Genomic DNA, 24,613 nt, shown 5'->3' with positions numbered 1-24,613 from the left:
AAAAGGACAATGTTTAATTTTAAAATCTGGGAATCTTAGGTGAAAAGATACACACAACAGCATTAGGGACATAATCCTTTCAGACTCAGGAGATTTAAAATACTTGTCTGTCCTCAGTGTATCCACAGTCATTTTAAATGTTGATTTTCTTATTCTTATAATATATAATATATTCTTTTCTTATTCTCCATTTTCTTATGACAAACTACAAGAGACATGGTTGAGCAGGAGAGAGATACAATACAGTATTGCATATTTATGCACAATTTATCCTGGTTTGTGTTGACTGTAGCATGGCTATATGACCAATTAACTGCAGGGAATTAACTCAGATCTGTTGGAATTTATTTTCTAAGAGGTCTGCTAGTCACCATTAGCTCAGTGACAATTTGGTTCTTCCAGTGCCACTCATCTCTTTTCCCAGTCCTCATTGCATCCATAGTATCTAGTGATTGTGAGGAGTATCCACTAATGAATAATGGATTGCATTTTCTTAGGTCAGAAAGGAAGCAAGGCTGTGTATACAGAGGTTTAATTCTGAATCTGCTGGAGTAGTTTTGAACCCAGCTACCTATCTGAACTCAAATGCTACCTTAATTATTTCTGTATTGCTTGAAAGGAAACCTAAAAATATTCAGAGAAATAGTTTTCTTATCTCTCAGAATGATCTGCATAGCTGTCTTCTTACTGAGGTAGATTGCTGCATTGATACTATGTATGAGATGTCACTTAATACATCCTTTGGCACATGGGTTCAAAAATGTGATGCGGGAGCATTTTTAAGAAGAAAGGAGACTTCAGATTAATTCATACTGTTACAGAAATGGAGGTTGCTTTAATAAGTAGATACATGCCACTACATATCTCGAGTAGGAAAAAATGCGTCTTCATGAATCTACCAGAGAATTCCTTCTGGTAAGACTAAACACCAGACCAACTTATACAATTTATTTCTAGTAGTGGATGAGCTTCAGTCCTTCTTCAGATCATCTTTTTAAAAGAAAAATACTGATTGAAGAACAAAATTTCAAGTATTGTGGTTTTTAGGCCAGATTCTCTACTCAGTTTCTCTGAGTGCAAATAAAACACTGTCTGTATGTGACATTAGGCAAGTTTTGGAGGCACCTGGTATACCCTTAGTATAAATTGCAGCATCCCGTAGAGTTTTTTGCAGCGTCCCGTAGAGTTTTAAATTAACAGCAGCTCCTCTTGTATTGCCAATATATTCTTTTGCAAGATGCTTGCCAGAACACAGACTATTTCAGCCCTTTTCTCTTCCTCTCATGCCTTGTGGTGTGCCTGGTGTGCACCCAAGCCCACCCTGCGAAAGGGAGCTGTGGGCATGCTCCGTCACACAGACCTTCTGCTGGCTCCAGCCTTTTTTCTGTATGGTGGTAGGAATGTGCAGTACAGCACAAGTGCTTCTTGCGGTGTGGTTCATCCCTCTCTCCTCCTCTATTTTGGTGGGAAAAGTGTCCACAGAGCAGTTAATCTTTTTTAAATGACTGTGTTTATGTGGTAGCTACGTGGGATTTGTGCCTCATTCTGGGGGGGATTATTTGATTGTTGTTCTATGTATTCTTGATGCATTTGGGTAGGGAGACAAAGGCACAACTGTAATTTCTCAGCGACACTTAGGCTACGTCTATACTGGTAAGTAAAACAGGCCAGGGCAGTTCTCTTGTCCTAGGGCTAAAAGGCACAGCATGCCTCATGTCCATATGGCTAAGTTCTCGTTTTCCCAGAAGAGAGTGGCCTCATTCAGACTGTCCCTTGGGAGCAGTCCCTGGCCCGCACCGTCCCCTGAACCATGCCCAGCCATTGTCTGGGGACGCGTTGGTTGGCAGGAGCCAAAACGGTGCCAGGGAGCGGGTTTCCAGTGGAACACCAAGGGCAGGGGCATGCCAGCGCACGCCCCGGCCCTCTTTCCGTTCCTGGTACAAAACATAACCATATTAATATTGATGCTCCCTAAATTTAGCAGCATCTTTAAATCATGTTTTCAGGTTTCCTGACAGCCATATAATCTGGGCTAACATTACAGTCCAATTTATTTTTAAAAACTGTATTAAATGGAAAGGCAAATAATATTACAGCAAAGCAGAGTGCAAATAATGGAACACAGCTGGTTTATTCTTTTGGAGGGATGCAGTAAAAGGCAGAGGTAATACCTGCAGAGGCTTTCTTTTTTTTTTTTTTTGAGCTAAAAAGGGTAGTACGTGTTTTTCAAGCTATGCTTAACCTGAACTAGTACCTATGTAAATTGAAATGCATGTATGTGAAGTTCCAGCTGGGGAAAAAAAATCCTAAACAGATTGAAGCAAGGAAATTAATCATTAGGGGAACGTCAGAAAATATTCAGATATCCTCACAGTTTCTTAAACAAACGCACATTTGTAAAATATCAGATTGCATATTCGAAACAGAACTTTAACTTTGTCCCCGTATCCATTCCCAGTCTTATTCTGCAGACCAGAAAACCTCTGCAGTCAGTAACTCTACATCAAATAAATTCTGAGTATGAGTTACAACACACAATACGGTTATGCTGGAATATTTTTACTATTTAATAACAGACAAAGTGGATATTTTATTTTAGAATCAAAGTGCTGTTATGTGGATTTATGGTTTATAAGGTTGGCAGTGTTTCTGAGTACTTTCTTTTCCAAAGTACATAAATATAAAGTGGTAAAAGTTTTGTTTTTAGCTTATAAATGTAGTTAATCATCTGTTCAAACAATAAAAAATTCTATTTATTAATAGCCAAGAAATGTTAGGGGGTTTTGGTTTTTCTTTTTTACAAGAGACTCATTTAAGTCAACTGGGTGAAATGAATAGACAGTGAATATCACAGCGGTTTAGAGGGGATCATGTGGAACTTCAGTCATTAATCCATTAAAGTCATTACTGCCTCCGAGTCTTATTTAAAGGTCACGGTCTTTTTTAAGGATATTGTTGATGAGGGAAAGAACTATTCGTGTTTGAGCCATCCAGCGCGTGCGTGGATGTGCACTCACTGACTTAGCGTGCTGAAGTACGTTCTCTGCTTGGAATTTGCAAGACTGAGCAGTGGGTGGGCAATAACGTGCGAGAGCTCTTGTGGGCTACAGGAGGATTTGTATTGATCGTTCTGTTCTTACATCCTGTTTTTTATCATGGTTACAATATATGCAAACATGTCAGGCAATTAGACATGTGAAGACCTGGTTCTGCTTGATTATTTGACTTCCTGCAACTAATAATAAGATTTTTGAAAGATTTAGTGCCATGCCATTGAATATAAAAGAGGATCGGAGGCCTGTATGTGCAGTGGAGTTAGGTGTGGTAGATTAAATTTGTCCTGGCATCCTTATTGAAGCCTCCCTGTAGGCACCATCAGCTGTAATCGGTAATGTTGCCAGAAATAACATTGCAGTGTCAGAAACATGGGTGCTTTAAGGGTATAACTGGGGGACTTGAAGTGGTCACTTGTTTAAATTAATCAAGACCCACAAGATTCTTTTTCTTTCTGTGGTTGTTGTTTAATTCTGACATTTTGATTCACTTTAATATCCTTCATAAACACAGCTGGCATCCAAATTACCTGTAACTGCTTAGGAAAAAGCTAAGATCATTGTGGCCCATTGAAAAATATATGCTTATGTGCACAGTCGTGGCCTGAAATGAATTCCTAGCAGGATTCAGAGGAGAGGAAAGAGTACATAAGATCTAAATTAACTATTGTGTCAGTCAGTCTTACACCTACACTTTGCACTTTCAGTTGCTGAAATGTCTTTTTCTGTTCTCTTTTTCTTGATAATAAGGGCTAGAAATGATCAACAAAAGTTCTAAATCATGCACGGGCTATGACCATCGGATACTACAGTAATGATTCCTAGCATAAAAGTGAGTTTGGTTCTCAGAAAGATACAGGATATACAATGACTTTGAAATTCCTGGAAGAGTCCAGTTTTTTGCATTATTTACTACCTCTTTCCAGTAAGTCTGCAGCTGCAAGAATAAAGCGAGTTAAAATTGGCACATACTTGACCTTGGTGGCACCGATTTCTCCTGTACTCAGGGGCTGGCTCATAGGTCCCGGTGCGGGACACTGTTCAGTGAATAGGTGACCCTGAGATCAGACTGGGGCAGTGTTACCGGGAAGGAGCAACAGCATAAACTGAATAATTAGTAACCCTTATGATAAATACTTTGAAGGATTGCCCTTCTGAAAGCTTCACTGCATGCTTCATGATGTCATTTTACCATCGACTAAAACTATAAAATTAAGAATCACTTTTCTGTTACATTTGTTGTCTTAAATAAGATAATGTATATTCACTTAAAGAATACACTTTTGATTATTTCCAAAAAACAGACTTACAGAGATGAATCCTGCACAGGGGCCAATTCCATCTGACAGTTCACTGTTCCTGCCATTGTACTGATTGATTCTAAGAAAGACAGGAACCAGTAGGTTTCCTGAATAAGTATAACAATAGTAGTAATAATCAGATTATTAGAAGTGAAGTAATTGCAAATGCATTTTAATTTCTGCAGCTTACATTTTGTGTGTCTCTTTTTGAACAAATTGCAATTCACCAGTCAATTTCGGTGTGGTTTATAGACCACTTCTGCAAGCAGGTTTCTGTACCCATTACTGTTCTGCATTGCCTGTGTTAGAAATACTACTCATGATTGTTTGCAAGTCTTTCCTTCAGAATGTGGAAATTAGCACTAAAGCCTTAGGTTTAGCTTTAGAGAAAAGCTTTTTTCGGTGTAAAGGAATCCTACGGTGTTGCTTTCAATCTCTCCTGAGAAAGTTAAATTTCTTTCTCTTGCTTCCTTTTATGTTCAAAAACTTAAATAATTTATTACTGCAAAGGAATGTGTACTGAATCCAGTAACCAAGAGAGGATGTGGAAAGATTTATTGGGAGAAACATTAAGAGCATTCCTGGCCAGGTGTATTTTTTTTCTTTTTTTGTGAAACTGGAAAAAAAAAATACACCTCCAGCCAACTTCAGATATGGCTGGAAGCCCATTTGGAAAACAGCGTCTGTAATTGTGAAGCGCTTCTGAAGAAACACTGAACAAAAAGCGATGAAGGGCGCAAAGAGATTGGCACCGCTGAATTTCAGGAAATGTGTTGCTAGATTTTGAAAACAACTGCAGTACTTGCTGTCTCTGTGGGTGTATGCACATGACTTCTACTCGCCTTGCCCATTATACAAGCAATTTATACCCCTGGGAAATAAGGGAGTGAGACCCCTACCGAATTGGAGTAGTGGATTCTGAGTTCCTCTTTGCACCTATGGTCCATGACAAAAGGTACCAGAGGAGCAGGACCTGTGTATGCTTCTGCACTCCTTGCTTAACTGAATGGGAGGTCTCACTCAGTGAACAGCAAGACACAGCTGTGGTGGACATTTTTACTCTAAGACAATTTTTTAAACCACTAGTAAATAATTTCACGACATACTAGAAAATATAACATGATTTTGTGAGGAGTGTAATCTTTTGGGGGTTTACAAATTGTAACAGCTCGCTCATTTGATCGTTTTCAGGATAAAAATCTAGTCACATGCAAATATCAGTTTCCCAGGAATGATAAAAGAACCAGGTATAAACTAGCTGTTTCTAATTCGATCCATTAACCTCTCTAGCATTTTTCCTGTCATTTACATAAAGCAAAAGGTGAATGAGCGTTATAAAATTTAATGCTACATATTTTAGAGTGTTCCAGGGATACTTTTCCTTCAACCCCAACTTCTTAGTCTCCAGCTCCCCCTGTGTATTTGTTCAATGGGTCGGTCCCTTCAGCAGTAGCCTTATTCCTTAAAAAGCAGTGATTAACGTTATGTTTTTGTATGAGTTGTTGAAACCATTTCCTCTTTCTCCATTAATCCAAGTGTCTTAAACATGTCATCCACGAATTATTCCTTGATACAGCATCTTAGAAAAGTAGTGGTGAAAGGATACAGAATCAAACTGCTCCATCTGCCTGCCCCAGGCAGGAAGCTGTACCTGCATCCCATTTTACACGTATGCACGTCTCATGTTACAGGACCCTAATGAGTTTCCTTGTTCTGTCCAATTATCTGTTCCATTGTGTACCAGTCATTACTGTTAAAACGCTTTCCTGACTTCTTATATCCCAGTTTAAGTTCCCATAAGCCTATTGCTTCCATTTTTTTCTGTTGCTGATATGGAGAACAGCTCTTGCTTTCTCTTTGTAGCTCGCCTTCTGTATTTGAAACTCTTCTAGATTCTCCCTAGAGTTTTGTAGACCTTTCTTTTTCTCTGTTGCTTTACAGAAATTGTTCCCCCCTATTTCTCTCTCCAGGGATGTGTCTGTGCCTGGCTACACCTGCTGATATTTTCGCAGTGTACAAATGAAAATGTTACTGGTAGCAAGAGGCCAACCTTTTATAGTCGGTACAATTAAGAAAACTTGGCAATTAGACAAAGGACTCTTTCAAATGTGTGCAGTTAGAAGCACAGAATCAAAGTCTCGTTTTATTACTTCTTCCTGTGTTGGTCTCTCTACTTGCCTATCAAAACCAGACTACTATTTAAAGTTATTTGATACAAAGATCAGCCTAAACTACTGAAGTCCCAGTGCTTAAATGCCTGTGTGAGTTTAAGTAGTTTGTAGACAACAGATGGGATTCAGTAGGTGCTTAAAGTTAGTCTTTAACTATGCTACTCAATTATATCCTCAGTTTTGTTCCAGTGTTTTCAAACCCAAAATTTTGACTTTAGGCTTTAAAAGTCAGTTAGGAAGCAAGTGACAGAATCAAGCTTCTGTTTTGGAGGTCTCTGGATAGATGGTGTTAATTCTAGCAGTTAAAATATATTCCTTTTTAAAGATAATTTTGCTTTTGAAATCATTGTGGACATTGGAGAATGGATATTACTATAAGACTGTTTCCTTAAAATATAAGTTTTAGAAGTTCTAATAAATGCAAATAATTTTTTTTCAACAATCATATGGTAATTTTGCATACTTGAAAATTGATTTTAAATATTTGCTTTTTCCATTTTTGTTAATATATTGTTTCCCCCACTCCTTTTTTTTTTCCCCCAGGACCATTTGCTGCTTCAGGAGACAGTAAATTCTGCTGCTGCTCTTATCATGGCATTAATAAAGGACAGAAACCCGGAGCTGATTGGGCAGCTGTTGGTAGCATAAGACCATAAATCATGTGTAGCTTTTGGAAATATTTCTTTTTCATCATCCATTCACCAAAGGTCTTGAATCATTTTACCCTTTGATGAAAACTCTGGATTTATGATGTTTACTATTAATATCTTTTAACAACATATTTTTGATACTTAAAATGCAAGTCTACTATTATGTATAAAGTGCAAAATGAAATACAAATCATTCTGAGATACACTGGTTACATCCTGTGAGGAATGATGCTGAAACATTTTTGTGATCATTTAAAAAGGTGCACAGAGGACACCAAAGCATTCAGTCTTCATGCAGAATTGTCTTGAACCATGCATGTGTATCGTACACTAGGACTGCATGAATGAAATTTTATTTAAGATAAAATAATCCTAAAGCACAGCTCTTGGTCTTTATATGAAATTATACACCTATTAGTGAATGTAGAGTTCGTTATACAGGGTGGCCTTCCTGACATCGACAGAAATGCACATTGCAAGAAGTGTTTGAAGGGTCAGGTCCCCCTCCTCCATGTAATGAAGGTAACCTTGAAACAAAGAAAAGATGTGCATGGGGGCACCGAGGTGCTAAACCCTGCGTTTCCAGATGTGGTACGCTCGGGCTGTAGCACTCCTTAGTGCTACACTTCTTCCAGTACCCATGTGCCGTCATTTTGAAGTAGCTCCAATAGCTCCTCGGAGTACTGTATTACACATTCTCTTTTTGTTGCACGTGTGTGTACGTATATGCATGTATGTGCGTATGCATGCTTAAAGGAAGAGTTAAGACTGAAAAAAATGTTTTGCAACCCAATCTGTAGGTAATGGAGAAATAGGAAGATTCTGTTAGCTCACCTACGAGAATACAATTTTCATCTCTTGCTGGTTAGCATATGTGTGTGTTGAATAGTAGCGAGGAGAACTGACTGTTATGAGTTCAGATATATGCTGCACTGATATTCAAGTGTGGAAAGTTGGGATAAGAAGGTAAAATGGTGAATGGTTATTATGTGGAGTGCCTCCAGGTATCACAACCTCTCAGAGCAATACAAGAATATGACAGTCCTTGAAAACACCTGTCCCTCCCTGTCCATCTGACTCAGGAATTCCAGCTTTCCTGCAACTTGTGAGGGGCTAGGTTAATGTCTTGCGTACCTGCTGTGATTGGAGTAAGCTCTTGGGGAATTATTCCCACCAGAAGTGTCCAGTAAGCCCCCCATTCAGTCTGTTCTGAGCAAGAGCACTGTCAGTTCAGCAAGTTTCCCTCTGAAACCAGCATTCCTCCCACTACTCCCACCACGTCCCACTCCCTGGTGCTCAGACAAATCTTAGGATAGCATGATTCAGGGGCAGTCCTCTTCCTCTTTCCTTTCACCTGACTATCTATATTTCTATTTTAAATCCCTTTTAGAATCTTCTGTTGATCTCAGACTTTCTTCATTACATGATAAAATGGTTGTTAGCTGGCTGTTCTGTATCCAAAACACATGTTTTCTTCCACAGAAGTCATCCTAAGACAAGTAACAAACTTCTCGTGCATCATCTGCTTTCTTCTTCGCTTCTCTCGCCTCTACTTCGGTTAATGATTTGTCCTTTTCTGACATTGTGCAACATAAGCATTTATATTAGCTCTGTGTATGGCTATACAATAGGCATATTTTATTTTTATATATATATATTCATGTCTGTTCATATGCAGAGTATGCAAATAAATGAGGAACTAAAGAATTTATTGTAGGTATTCATAATTTAGGAGGACAGCTTTCACAAATAAGTTTTCTGAATTCGCTTTTACATTAATGAATTCGAAGGAATTCATCTCACAGGCTTTTAAAAGACATGATGAAAGATGACTCTTTGATTGCATTTTGTGACTTTTCGTTGCTGGAAGACTGAAATACAATCCATGATGTGTTTTCCCCACACAATAATAAGCAAGTTAATTTAGAAAATCCTTTATGTTTTCTGTCCACTCTAATTTATACATTGTGATACTGCCTTAGCATTGGATTGTGTGTAACTTATCATTCGCTTAAACGGAATGTTTTACTGTGTAGGGCTGTTTTACTTACCTCATTCTCTTAAAAGGATTTCAATCCAATTAAAAATGTTACTGCAATGAACAGCTGTAATGAAAAATTATATTATGGTTGTTTATGGGCTTATTTTGAAAAGAGAACAGATAATGCACAACAAAGTGAGTTTTGGGTCATCAGGCATATTTAGTACTAATCTTAAATGGAAGATAATAAGCTTAATTCATGTGCTGTTAATCATTGCATTATGGATTTTTTTTCTCTTTAACAAACTTTTAAAATAATATACAAACACTGAAAAATCTATTTTGCTGGAAGCAAATACACCAACAACAGGACTACTAGGACTGCAGTAAAAGCAAACAAAGAGAAACTGTGCTGTGATTAATGCTATTGTGTTTCCAAACCAAACTGAAATGGTCTTTTGGATGATTGTTAATACTTACAATGGGAATAAAGATATAAAATGAAACTAAGAAACTGGTTGATTATTTTTTGTCTGTGCATAGATTCTTACAAATAGCAATATACATGAGAAACTTGGCAGCCTCTTGTACACACATGCTGGTTTGAATTTAACTAGTGAATCAGTCACCACCCATATTGCTTTGAACATTTGGAGAGAGATAACACAGAGTAAATAAAAGCTCAGACTCTGCCAGCCTTGCTTACCTTACTCGTCAAGCACTCTAATTAGTATTCCTTGGGCAGTGTTCATCAGAAAAGACAATATAGAACATGGCCCTAGAAATGCTTTTCATAACTGCAAAGTTGAGCAAATTAGATTTGTGTATTGAAACCAATTCACTTCATGCAAAATCTGAAAATCAAATTACTTCGTTTGTTTTGGATGAGTTGGCAGAAGCATTTCTAGCTAAAATCTTTTTTCTTTAGCTTCCAGGCTACCTAGCTTGAAAAAGATGGTTTGATGGTCCTCTAAAAAAGGCTGAAAGAATAAAAAGGATAGAAGATGGTGGAATTAAAAACAAAAACACCCCAAAACCAAACCAAAGAGCAAAGAGAAACAAAGTTAGATGTGACCCTATTGTAATCAGTGGCATAACTCTAGTTGACTTTAAAATATCACAATGAAGCTTTTAGCTCATCTTGGTAACTAACATAAGCTGCAGAACAAAAAGTGTGCTTGGACGCCTTGAAGCTTTTTGGGTGGATTCAGATTTGTATTTCTATGTTACACCAGAGCCTCTCCATCCCCACAGTGCTGGTCTAGGTGCCATCCAAACAGAAGCTTCCAAAGACGCGTAAGGTTCCCGATTACTGCATGGCACTTCCTGATGATATGGCAACTTCTCCTGTCTGTAGGTCACTCCACCAGAGAAGGGCCATTGTTTGTTTGTTCTATTCTCCCTGTCTCAGACACTTGCTACCCATCACTGGTTTTTGTTCAGGTTTTATTTCTGAAGAAAAGCACATTTTCTTCCAGATACACATTTTTTATCTCATATCTCCCTCCTCTTCATCCATAACTTAGCAAAATGCTAGTTCATCTTATCAGGCATCCACAAAGATGTGCAGGCAATGCCTGATTCCCTTTTTTCCTCTTAAGAAAGGTTCTGGGGTGTAGGAATAGTCTTATGTTAACCTTGTTCCCACAGGAGCCAGAATTCTGGGCGAGAGCTACCTTTGAGTTGGCCCAGAATGACTGCTCTGACAACTGGGACATGTAAATGGCTGGTAGTTGTAAGAACTGTGTGTTAGGGGATGAATTGAGCCCTTCAGAGTATTAGTAGTGCCTCGACCTGACGTTTTTTTGAGATCTCTGATTATTTTCTCTGGTCCATATGACAGATGCACTAGTCTTATTCAGAAAAAAAAAGAGTATTTTGTTATTAGGTTGATTAACTCAGATACATAGTTCACTAGATGGTAGCTTTTTCTCTTTGTGTAGGTAGTGAAAGAATGGTCTTCAGAGGAATTTCCTCTTGTTTCAAAGATCACTTATTAAAACCACAACTAATTCTCACTGTATCAGGGAGAACTGCTGAGACTTGTAAAAAGAATATCTTTAAGGGCTCCCATTGGGAAAATCTGTTATGAAATATTAAGATAGAAATATATATCTTACCTATATCTTACAGAAATATATTTGTGATATTAAAAGTTCAGTGATGACTACATTATTGAAAGCCAATCTGGAAGAGCTGAATTCTGAGGAACTAAGCAGCTGCTTTCATTATTCCTGCCCAACTCAATCAATTCAATCTTTTGCACCTGGTTTCAAATAATTTGTTGTGGCGCCCAGTTCGATGACCAATGCCCCCGCTCTGGATGCCTACAGTAAGATACCAAGGCAAAGTATCAAAATGGATTCAAATCTGTGTACCCCAATGCCTGCCCTCTCAACTTCAGACTGGTAAATTTTTATGGTGTCTGTCTCCCTCAGCCCATTCCTCAGCCCTGTTGTTTACCACAGTTCAGTTTGCCTCGTGCTTCTGGCAAGCACCAAGGGAAAGAAGCGGTCACTGACACTGCATTTTTCCCAATGTAAGTTGATTTTGATTGACAGGGCTGTAAAGCACTTCTCGAATATACTATTTCTTTGGTTACTTCTTCCAGGAATACTGAATTAGTTTTGAGATTTGAAAAACACAATTTCAGTGCCTCTGCTGAGGAAATAATCCCAACTGTGAAAAATACGTTTATGATAGAATATGGTCAGCTTGCATACACCAACCTGAGGAGCAAAGTGGCATTTCTTAATATATTTATTCCCTGGTCAATTTAAGTATGCTTTTCAATCTTTAGATTGAAATAGATCTTGTCCTTCATCCTGCACATACTCCTGTCTGAGAAACGGAAAGTATAGTTCCGTTAAAATGCCGCAACACTGAATTGTAACACAGTTCCAACAATAAGTGAAAGAGAAACATGAAATTTCATGTTTCCTTTCCATTTTCCTGTCTTCTCCCGCACTCTTCTCCCATCCTTTCCCCTGCTTCTGTTACTTGTTCTTTCTCTCCCTATTTGTCATTCTCTTTCCATCTCTCCATTCTTCCCAGCCCACCATCATCGAAGGAGACGATCCCCCCCTTCCTTCCCCTGCAAGCCAGGCCGTGGTCTGGCATCAGAAACCCTTCCTCGCTCCTGGATCGAGAACTAAGGCATTTGGGCTTTGGCACCTCCGCGCTGCTCACAGCTGGGACCGAGAACAGATGTCACTTCCGCTGCCAGCTGCAGGCAGATGAGCAGCAGCTGCCCGAAGGGATGGACCTCCTGCATGGCAGCTGCTGGGCTGACACTGAATGCCGCTTATTAGCTGGAGTCAAGCTGCAAGCAGGGCCGTCCCAGTGAAGGGGAAATACTCTGCTCCAAGGTCAGGCTCCCCCTTCCTCCGCTCCAGTAGCCGAACTTGTTTCTGTAAAGTCAGCACCTAGTCGAGGAGCCAGATTTGCAAATCTATCAGAATCGCAGCAACAACAAAAAGCGAAAGAAAAGAAAAGGAGCCAAATCCAGGTACAGCTTGCAGTCCTGGCAAATGGAAAAAGTGTGTTTTCACTTACTAACCAGTGGCTTTGCCAGGATTTGCTTGGAGACAAAAACTGAGGAACCCCACGACGCTGTGTTAAGCAGTTCCTTTCCACAGCAGAGACACGGCCTGATTGAAGCCCCATTGAAGTCAATGGGACTGAAAGCTTCTTGCAGTGCGCTCAAGAATGTGTGGCATCTCCTCCCTCTGGCCATCTTCAGCTAACTCACTTATAACCATGATGGTTATGCTGGAGTTTTATGATTATTGTTTTGATTGTGCTGCAGTTTTAAGTGTGTATTTATGCTGGGCTCAACTCCCTTGCCATTTGGTGGGGGAACGTTATGGTCCTGATTAGTGCCAACTATGTTTTGGAATTTAGTTGTGACTCTGGCTCAAGCACCCACGGGCCTATGGTACTTGGGGTCACAGGGGCACTTGTAAAGGGCAATTCAGAGTTTAAAATATCTCTTTGAAGACTCTGAATCCAGTGATAGCACAGTGAGCCTGAAAGGATGATTTTGTGCTTGGTTTAAGCTGGTCTGCAGGGCTAGAAAAAGTCTTGACCTCTCCTGGACACTCTGCTTTGTCCCTCCCTCCTGTACGCTAGCAGTGAGGTTTGTGCTGCTGTGTAGCAAGTCAGCTGAGGAAGCTGAAAAACAAACTGTTACATGGCTGGAAGCTAACCCTGCAAGAAGTGATAGCTTTCACCAGAGTCACCAGGTGGGACGACTTTGGGGGAGGAGGTACGTCATGATTCCTGTTGCAAAGGGATGTGCCGGGTGCACATAGGGCTGCAGCAATACAGGCACAGATCAGCCTAAACTGCCACTCAGCTGCACCCTTGGGGCACTAGTTTTTTAACTGTACAGTCTTGGGTCCTGCCTGTGTTGAGGGCAAGTTGAATACTTGTTATTCTAACACTGTTATGCCTCTTCTGCAGACAAGGGTGTATCCGTAGGTGAAGTACAGGAGGGTCAGATGCAGTACGTGGCTCCTCTGTTTGGCTGTCATTGCAGGCTTTGTAAGCAGTGAAGTAAGCCCCGGTTGTGTGTTGTGACATGCAAGCCTCTCTGAAAATGATACATCTGAAAATGCTCAGAGGTGAACTGCATTCCAGACTGGTAGGTCAGGATAAAAAAAAGGAAGGAAGGAAACGAGGTGTCTCTCACCCCTTCTGGGAGTGGCTGCTTGCAGCAGATCAAAGAAGTACTCTTATGATGGATATTTCAAGAAAAGCTGCAAAATGCCTTGAGTACACAGCACAAAAGGCATATTACTTATCCTTGGGTTTTTTTTTCCTTGTTCTTTAAAGCAACTGGCTTCACTGACTTTGGTATTTAATCCTGATTTCCATTGTGCACCTTTGTGTAAGCAGCGCCCCAGGAATGGAAGGTGCAGGATTTGTCCAAAGCTTTGCTGCACCACAGCATGGTTAATTGTAGTTACAGTGCAAGAACGGGCATTACAGTGGCAGCAATGCACCCTCTGGTGGTGTCCATCAATATTTTATCAAAAATATTCCCCAAGTTAACTAAAGACAAACACTGCTGAGGGTAGAAGAAAAGCCAATATTTTGCTCTCCATCTTCGCTGATTCCCAGAAGTGACAACCTGGGGTACTGAGATGGGCTGAAAAAGTCCTGAGCGTGGTGGGCTCTGCAGCCATCGGCCCCACATCAGCCCCAATGACTACAAAGTGAATAACAAAAGATGTGACTAGCTTAAAGAGGAGGCTGGCAAACACGCTTAGCATGTCGGTTAATGGAAAAATGGGGATTCATGCTAATGTGGTTGTGTGGGTGGAGGATGGCAAAGCGTTTGTTATCAGCTGGGACTGCTCCTGCCAACATGTACCTGCCTCAGGCTGGATTCTTGGTAGCAGTTTTTGCAGACCTTTTTCATTCCTCTGAAAACACACCCTGAGTAAGATCTGTTTCAGATTTCCAGAAAACCCTAAAATACAGTTTGATGAAAGATTTATGAACATCAGAAAAGTTTGAGGGAATAGCTGCATTGCACTATGCTGGATGTGGTCAGTGACTCTAGCGAGCATTAACGAATGGCTGAGGGTTTTCAAAGTGGCATTAAGTGGGTAACAGGTAAACATCAGTTCATCCTACATTAGACGTCTTGTATGCAAATTTTTTTTAAAAAAAAGTGATTTTGAGTGTGAAGTAAAATGGGAAATAAAATCTCAGCGAAAAGTGACATCCATTAGATTCAGTGAGGATGACAGAATGATTTCTAGTCCATGATTATCATAAAGAAACATCCTCTACTGTGAATCTGGTAATTTATGTTCTTTACGTTTGTATTTTTCCCCAAGAAAACAAGCAGATGGATGCTCAGAGGATCTTTCAGGACTAAAGAAGAAATCAAACTCGTAAAAAATTATGTTGCAAGTAATAATGCCTTGTAAGTAAAACACCGTGCTCTTCAGTAGCTCTTTCGTGCCCTCTGCAGTTAAAAAGCTGTTTTGTGTCTGTGCAGCCAAACTGTTTTCCCTGGTTATGGAATGTAATACCTAGGGTTAATGAAAAACTGTAGAGCAATAAATACTGTTGGAATTTTTTTTGGGTTGCCTGTAGGGTAGGTTGTGGCTTTTTTTACTTACTCACATCTAGCAAGCATTGCAGTAAAGCAGATGATTTTGTGCTTTCACAGTGGTGCTGCTTACAGCAAGGGATGAGAGCCCAGACGTAAACAGAGGTGCACTCCTATATGAGATCTTTGCTGGTGCACGCTAGGTTTCGCTACATGCATGTAACCATCTCTACACAAGTTCGGATTTTCATGCATTTTTGCTGTCAGGTAGAAGTTATGTACAGATGACCTTATGAACTACTGTAAACCAATAGTGAGTTCCATAATTACATGTAACTTTTTTCATCACTTTGAGAGAGTGCTTATCACATTTATGCACAGAAACATATGAAGCAATTCATCCTACTCAAAACAGTTATAAAAACAGGTGAGAAAAAGTGTCTTACTTCATTTGATTGTGCCTCGGTTACATTCTGCTAATTTCAAATAGATGTCTCACTTTTGGAAATGTAAAATTGTATATAGTAGATCATACACCTTCTGGTTATATTTGAAGACAAAGGTGCAAGAGTGCATAAAAATTTCATTGGATGAAAGAGGAAATGGTCACTTAGATGAAAATAAGGACTGTAAATAGCTTTCTTGTAGGTCCTACTCTGGCAAAGCATTTTAGCCTGTATACGAAAAAGCATGTGATACTCAGTATCCATGGAGATGCCTCACATGTGTGAAAATAAAATTGTATCAGAAGGTAGTCTGAGAAATATGTTCTTTCTCATTTCTACAATGCCAGAGATCAGTCCTGAAGTACCCAAAAAAAGGATTCTTGAGGAGGAAAGAACAAGTATGATCTAATTAAGCCACAGAATTAATAACAACAGCAGTAATAATAATAATCATAGCAAAAATAATTAGAGGAAGAAAAAAAGTCAGCAGTGCTGAGAGGAAGATCTGCTGTTTGAAACATCAGAGATGTGTTATTTTGCCTACCAGTGACATTTTTGAAGAGTGACTCCTGGTTTCTGATTCTGGCACGGACTTTCAGCATGGACTAGAACAGGTTATTCCTTGCCTTTGCCCTCAGGTTCTCTGCATATATATGTGTAATTGGAACAATAAGACCTCCTGTAAGCTCTCTAGGGTACAGCTGTCAGTCGTGTAAGTTCATTGGTAGGTACAACACTTGGACTCAGACGCTGCTCTAATTGAATTATTTTCTGAAGAAACTGATATATCACTATAAATTGAATGCCTTACTCTGGGTTTCTGATCTTGACTGAGACATCAACGTGCTAGCCACTTTCGAAACAGTGCCTCTTCTCCAAGGAACTTCTTCGTCCAAATAAACAACCCATGGAGTGAGGCTGGACACAGGTGCGAGAAAGAGACTGGAGAAAGCCAAGAATCCAGTGGCTGCTTGACAAAAGACAAGGTACTAGGATGGTGAGGCCAATGCTAGATCGCAGAGACTCCTCAGGCCCCCACTGTACCTCGCTGCTTTGTCTACTCCCTGTAAAAGAGCAAAGCGCCTATGGGTGCACATGGTCCCAGGTTTAAAGTGGACTGGAGAGTGAGGAGAGCTGGGCATAAGTCCCGCTCAGGGAAAGATGAGTGCTGGCAGGTTAGTAAACATCACTATGCTTTAGCATCTCCCTCTGTGCAATATGAATAATGGTTACTTCACAGCAGTATTTGTTACAGTGATTATATTCATACTTATGAAGTCCTTTGTAAATTGAAAACTGTAAAAGCTTAAAAGTGCTGTCTTGTAAAATTTATTACTCCTGAGATGATACTTCAGTACTGAAAATGCCTCTCTGTATCAGGAAACCCTTGATTAACCAGTTGAACCATGGAAATCTCTCTTTGCCTGCATTCATTTTTCAGTGGCGATAGAGATAATAGGTGGTAATACGTACCTGCAATATAGGTGAGGACTTTGGACTGCAGAATTTATCAGTGTATTAAAATTATCCAGCCATGTTTCTCATTTGAATCATTTGATTTTGTGCTATAGATTTACGAACGATCATCGCTGTTTATGTTCTGCATCAGCAACATGAATTGAGCTGAAATCCCTCTTGGACAGACCTGGGATTGTCACTCATAATGATGACTGCGCTGTTATGAACTGTGTTTTTCTGAAAGCATTTAATAGAGTAAACTGGACTTCCAACTTGTGTGTTCAGTGCTAGGGGAGCAAGGCTGGTCAGGGTGTGTGTAACCCTGCCAGGGCTGGACCGTGTCCCCACAAATGGAGGCCTGGGCCTGCTGGAGGCCAGCTTACTCCCTGCCTGAGGAGGGGGCTGGGAGACAGGCTCTCCCCACTCCCTGCCTGGCAGCCATTTCCAGGCCAAGCCTCCTTCTTGATCCCCACCTGGGCTGCGCTGCGAGTACAATTATACCCGCGGCCTGATCCTGACCCGTCTCGGCCCATCCCCAGGAGGTGCCGCAGCCTGGCCTAGCAGACCGTGGGCTGAGGCGGTAGCTGAGCTCAGGCCCACGCTCCCTCAAGGGACCCTCAGTGGGGAACAGTCCCCACATCCCTCTTCACCTGCTCGCTGCCTGGGGCTGAGGCTGACACTGGTAGGATGAGGAGGAGAAAACCCTTGGGATTATTCCTGCTGAATTAGTTTTTGGGAAGAAAACACTGTGTCTACAAAATTTATATGATCCATGGAATCAAATCAGAATATTTCTTGTTTTTCAGCTGATTAAAAAACACAGGGGCTTAAATCAGTTCACCGAAACCTCCACTGTGCACTTCTTTAACGCTACCCTGACTTCAGAGGAGCATGGCTCAGGCCCCCATCCCCATTCCCACAGCTCTCCTCTGGCCAGGTGCCTGAAGCGTATCACCTTCCACCACGCAGCGCGGCCATTCCTCTAAGCAAGCTGCGAGCGAGGGGTGGGAGTCAGACAATGCTGGAGCCTCTGTGAAAGATATTTGGCCGGGAAGACAGCTCCATAGGCAAGACACGACATTAAATGGCCAAACAGTCCACCCATAAGGCAATACGCTGTCGTAGGGAAATGCAGCTTAATACCAGTTTTAGCCAAAGCATTTGAAACCAGCTGCGTTTAGATGCCGAACTATGTTTTACTTTGACTGACAATACTTAAACAGAAGTTTGAAAATTTCCTTTTTTCTCACTATTCATTCCAAGAAAAATGAAAATGGCACTTTTTGGCGAAGATATTCAAATGTCAGAACGCACAGAGGGATACAATATAAATTATCTGTGTCCCTCAGCTCTTAGGGCAGAGCAGCGGTGAGAGGGCATGATGGAGAGGTGTGCTCAGGGCAGCGGCACAGGAGCAGGAGGAGGGGGATCTAGCCCAAGGCACGCAGAAAGGGAGAGAGGAAGAAAACAGTATCCCTCGAAGCACCTGAGAGCTCTAAAGAAATGGGGGGAAACTCTAAAATATTGAGCAAGAGGAGAGAAGGCTAGCGATGACGGGATGAAGGTTGTTCTTGTGATAAACGTACAGCGTTACTCCTCAACAGCCTTTTGAGGCTGCAGGGGACGGAAAGCGAAGACGCCTGCGGGCAGGGGGGCGCGGGGCGGCGGGCGAGCCCGCCCTGCAGGGGGAGTATAACACCAGAAATGGCGGCCGGGGAGCGGGGTGGCGGGCTGCCGGGGGCTGCCGCCAGCCCCCCGCCGCACCCAGCCCCTCCGGCCCCGCTGCCACTTGTGAAACGTTTCCGTCTACTGAACTACTTAGCAACCTAACCCTATTTGGTGTGATGTATATGCTGTATATGATAAAGGTTTGTTAATAGGTTTAGCTAATGTAGTTTATGATATTACGAAGTGAATGTGTAAGGCAGGCGCCTGGCATGTACCAAGGTTCAGGTTGCAGACTTCCAGCCGAGGAACGTGAGCCTAAAATCTCTACCCACTGATGTAGTCTGTCAGTCCCAGGCTCACAGGTAGCTGCACGAAGCTTAACGTGTGGCAAAACAAGTGAGCATATTGTTCTGCCAGTCCGACATGGAAATTTTTTAAAGTGACATTTCTGATAAGAAAATATCTCAAAAATAAAGTCATACAATCACATATTAATGGCTAGGGATAGATCCAGCAAGGACCATCCATATATATATTTGTTAAATACTAAAGCACTTATTCTCTGGTTCTTGCTTGTCTTCTTTTTCCAGGATGGTGTGTGCAGAAGGTGTGGGCTCTTCCCAAGCGGGTGCAGTGCAGTGTTACGACTGACAGTCTAGAACCAAGGGAGCTGCACCTGGTGGATAGTTTAGGGAAACAATTACCAGCTCCTCAACTGCTGCCAGGGCCAAACAGAGATTGAGGGAGCTGCAATAGCTCCCTGTGATCTCTGCCTAGCAGACACCGAATGTGTGCACACATGCACAAAGGCACGTTCATAATTGCACCTGCAGACATGTTAATTTATAGGTCCTATGTCTAAGCCAGGGCCAGTCAGTGCTATCCTCTGTTGTCACCAACCTCTTCATTCTTTTGCACCGTTTGTTGCATCCACTTGTTTTAAGCACTAGTACTGGACGTATGGATTACAAGTGCCTCACCCCAGTCAGAGAAGATTCTTAGCTCTTTATAAATTCATTGGACTCCTTCACTGAATGTTAAAATTGTCTAATGACCACTCACATGTGATATGTCTGAATACCATATAGATACCAGATCCTTTTAGATACTTCATCCAGTTTAATTTCTGACTGCTATCAGTGCAGCATACGCAGAAAATATTCTGGCTGTATCAGCTTGCTGTATTCTTGATCTCTCATATTAGATTAAATACAAGTGCTGGTAAATGAAAGAGACTCCCTTTCTCCACCTATTTGTAAGAACACACCACACTCTTCAGAGAGGCTTTTTTCATATTTCACACATTTTACCCAGACAGTCAGCTCTTTCCAATTATTCTGACCTTTTTGAGACATAGACATTGAAGTCTTCCACCAGTTACTGTTAGCATTGGCTTAAACAAGTACACAATAAAACATTTAATTGTCAGTGGCTCATATGTAACACTTTGCATGGGAAGATCCCCAAGTACTTTGTAAACATTCATTAAAGGTGACAGCCTGTGATGCATGATAGCTAGGGAGAGCTGTTCCTGTTTTGCTGAGAAACATCTTAGTCTCCATTTACCCACAGCCTTGACAGCAAGGTAACACAATTACGCCTCTCCTGCAAGACAGAGGCACACACTCAGGAGTTGCTACTGCCTCTGGCCCCACCTCACCTTAAAACAATTTGCTCCTGTGATCCCCCTTTCCATAATATCTTTTTGGCTATTTTCTACAGAAGGCTGTGACAGTCCAGCTGGTTAAAAGATTTGGCTAGGTGCTGCATTAAATAAAACATGACTAAGTTTGGATCCCATGCACTCCAACTAAAATCCATAGTGTCCACATTAAAGATCAGAGGGTAACTCCAGATTTAACTGGTAGAGCAGTGCACAGTATACCTATCTCTTTGTATATACTATTCATAGAAAGAGAAAATAGCTGGTGAAGTTGCGGCTTCTTCCAGTATTTTCAGTCACTGACAGCCTGGTGAAGTTCCCCTAATGTGGGCATGTTTGACCACCTGGAGCCAGGTAAACAAACTGTTCACGGGATGCCACTGGTCTCCACACTAACACAAGGACATATTGAAAGCAGCTGAGGACTCCCAGCTCTCTGGGTGGGGGGCTGAAAAGGGTACTGTTCGAATTAATGGTTGCATATATGACAGAAGTAAATGGAAGCAGAAAAAAAAAAAGATGCGCCTAGATATCCCTCAGAGTAACCCAGTGGTCCAGCCATACTATACAGGGTATTGTCTTGTGGAGACTGTAAACGATATCCCCCAAACAAATCCACTTCCTGCGTATTGCGCTGGGCATGCACATAGGAGCACTACCTTCTGCAAATCTTATTAGATGATGTGCAATGCAGGTCTGACATGATTGTGTTTGATTCTTCCATTAGCCTGGCTTCTGTTGTGATCCCTCTGCACCATGTTCCTTTGCATGGTATAGAAGGAAAAGGAGCAGAAACCAACAAACAGCTGGTCGCATAGCCCTGAAAAGCCTGGAGAGAGTCCTCATGGGGAGGTAACTTAGAAGGACATTGATGTGGTAAATAACTGTGGTTTGTCTCCTCAGGAACAGAGGGTCACTCCATTCCTTGTTAACAGACAAAATTGTTTGAGAGAAGTATTGATTCCTGCACCAGTTTCTCCTCTTTGGAACAGTCCAAACCCTTGAATTTTGGCCAGTTTCTCAGGTCCAAAAAGATAACAAGAAAAGAAGTTTTGACAAACAGTCCAAGACGCTTTATCAGATTTCTCCTGAGGGATGGAGACCAAGAAACTATATAGCTCAGAACTCGCTAGTAAAAACATTGCACTCTTGTCTTCTGAAGTGGAACAGGATTGAAGTCTTGCGCACCAGCTATGGTAACCTCCAAGCAGGTTACTGTAAGAAGATCAAAAGTCTTAAGATAAAGACTTATGGGTTGTTTTGGTTGACTTACCACACTGTAGGGATTTCCATACTTTCGAGATCTGTGCACAGTTCAGAGGTAAAAACTAGTAGTAGCTTCAGGGGTATGTATCAGGGAGGGAGAGAACAGAGAGCCCACTGCCAGCACTTACCACTACACACACTTCTCAGAATGGTGAAAGCATTTTGGCAACGCCTGGTCAGCCGCTCTCATTTCCAGACTGTATCTCAGCCTCAGCTGCACATCCTGCTGGCCAAACTCCCTTCTGCTACACCAGCTGCAAACTTCCTCTTCCCTTCATAGGCAGCTGTTGTCAGCCTCAAATCCATCCTCTCCAGCCTATGCTTTCCTGAGCTTCAGGTGTGCTTTTTCCGTGCAAGGACTCTTTCCTCCCCCTGATTACCTTTCTTCTTATCCTTTTTGAATCGAAAAATCTCATTGACCCCAGTTTCCACGGAAGACGAGAAACCTCCTCTGGAAACTCCCTCTCCTATTGCCTAGAACAATACTGCCTACACCCTTAATTTTTTTCCTCCCCTGCTCTCTAATATCAGAGACAAACCTTTTTTTTCTCATTTTTATACAGTCCCCTACCTCCTGGTACAGCTTACTTCCCAAGTGCATGTGGAAAGGGCCCTCAATGACATGGTGCCCTCAGCTTCCGGGCTGCTTTACTGCTGACACAAATCCAATCTGATTGTTAAGTAAACTTAAAGATACATCAATAGGTGCTGTTATAACTGAAGTAATATTCTAATTTAGAGCCAAATCCTAGTAAAAAACATATACACACAGAAGTTTGCATGCATTATATATAGCATGCACTTATCTACCTGTCTATATATAAAATGTAGTGGATGAGAATATACACATATATATATTTGTTTGCATTTAAATATCTATATTATGTGCCTAGGAGAAACATGTGTAAACAATATGCAGTTTGGGGAATGAGAATAAAACCTATCAACGTTTAAGATGTTAACGTTTAAAACCAGACTGCAGGTGAGTAATAAAAGAGGCACCTTCATCAGACATGTTCACAAATATAATGATAACCTAAGTCTGATTAAGCCAGATGTCGAACATGAAAGAGCGGGCAGGAAGGTTCGGGAGGCTGAGAACAAACATGAAGAGACTAGGATCTGAAAGGCCATGAAGAGTGAAAGGCTATGAAAGTGAGATAGTTAAACCTGAGTTACGCTGAATAAGCTCCAGTTTCTTATTTGAATGCTTTGTGGGTGGACCAACACAAAATGTTTACTCTCTAGACTTGGCAGGCTGTTATCTTTCACCTAACGACAACTTGCTGAGGCAATTAAAAACTGTATTGACAACACTGAACAAAGTCGGCAAACATTTTTTCCCCAGTAGTAGTATTTTCTCTCACCAGTCCATAATGCTGTCATAGTATTTGCGAAACGAGGAGGTGTGTGGTATGGTGTGCCACAGTAGTGTAGAACCAAGCCTTTTCCTTAAGCTCTGTGAGATCTAGAAAGCCATATGCCAGGTAGAGTAGAAGATAACTGCCACAGCTTATTGCATGGCTCTGAGGAGCTCTGCCTTTGCACCACCATGTGTGCTAAAATAGCCTATTTATCATGCAGGACTCCATGCCCTGCACTGTGTCTTCCTCTATATCCCTTTCCATTTCTTTATATGACCCTATAAAATGGCTAAGATTTGAATTATGATTAAATGCATTATAGCAGAACAGCAAAGTATAGAGTAGTTTGATCTCACAAAGCATTATTTTCTTGGTGAGGGGCTTTCTACTGTACCTATACGGGGACCCAATCCAAAAACCTGCCTGAGCTACCAGGAAAACTTTTCAGGCCTTTGAAGGGCAGCAGATGAGTTCCCAAGGTGGGTGAGATGACTAGCCTCAAATTCAGTGTTTTTGTACAGGGAATCACTGGCTTTCAGTACTCCTGTTTTACAATGAGAAAAAGTATTGTCATGTAGGCCAAAGTGCCTTGCTCAGCTGATAGGGGAAGTTTCAAAGGAATCGTTCCTGTTCAAACCAACTCCGTATTTCTCATGTACACTTCCAAATGATCCTTTGCCTCTATCCTCCCCCCCGCCCCGGTTTGGTTTGCAGAAGGTACTGCAGACCCCTGCTAGCACAGGTGGTGTGAGCAGATCTGCCCAGCCTGGCTGCACCAGGAGCCGTTGCGCTGCCACATGATGCCGTGGTCACTAACAAGGGAGCCGAACTCCTGGGGAACAGAGGAGAAGGCTGAACATCAGTCGGGAACCAGAAAGGCAGGAAGAAAACCGGAAAATAACATAAACCTTTACATGAACTTACCTAAACTTCAGAATGGGCTCAGTTCAAGTGGTGGGCTCTTAGAGTCATCTACTTCATCACCTCAATGGCTTTACCTCATCACTGGTTATTGTGCTGTCACAGTGATTTAGATAATGAATGACAACTTTATTTCAGCATTCGTCCTAATGCTCCTGCCCCATTTCAAGTAGCTATTTACTAAATCATCTTTTTATACACAATGATTGATTGAGATAGGATCTGCATTTGAAACAAGGGAAGAACTCTCTATATTACTTAAATAGTGTAATTTTGCAATTATTTTTTCCTTGGATGCATCCTGTCTTGCTCTGAACCTAATCTAAGGTTTGGCTGAAAACATCTAATCCCCCTCCCCAGCCATCTCCAACTGCCAAACTGAAAAACTGTCACCTGAATTTAGGTCTTCAGCTTTTTTATATGCCACTAATTAATCACAATGATTAGTTAATAAACAGCCTTATTCACTGCTTTCTTTTCTACCCTATATCTATTGCACTAATTTCTATCAGAAATTACCTAATGGAAAGGTCTATCAGAAACTGCCAATTGAAGAAAGCTGCTTCACTGACTCCAAAATGCTGAACACCAAATGCCCTGCGTT

The 24,613-nt window shown here is 41.3% G+C and overlaps 1 protein-coding gene across 2 annotated transcripts in view; it reads left to right on the top strand.

Moving 5' to 3' along the window:
• CRPPA (CDP-L-ribitol pyrophosphorylase A) overlaps positions 1-9,670 on the top strand; it is a 129,933-nt gene extending 120,263 nt beyond the window's left edge. The window contains exon 10 of one of the 2 annotated variants that reach the window (XM_075082952.1): positions 7,069-9,670. In XM_075082952.1, coding sequence (XP_074939053.1) covers positions 7,069-7,173 — 105 coding nt within the window. In that variant the 3' untranslated portion in view covers positions 7,174-9,670. The remainder of the gene's footprint in view (positions 1-7,068) is intronic. The other variant, XM_075082953.1, reaches the window with a different exon arrangement.
• Positions 9,671-24,613: the final 14,943 nt, after the last annotated feature.

Source organism: Phalacrocorax aristotelis, chromosome 2 (genome assembly GCF_949628215.1).
Source record: "Phalacrocorax aristotelis chromosome 2, bGulAri2.1, whole genome shotgun sequence".
NCBI lineage: Eukaryota > Metazoa > Chordata > Aves > Suliformes > Phalacrocoracidae > Phalacrocorax > Phalacrocorax aristotelis.
Note: the sequence above shows the minus strand (reverse complement) of the source record. Positions and strands in the feature narration are given on the sequence as shown.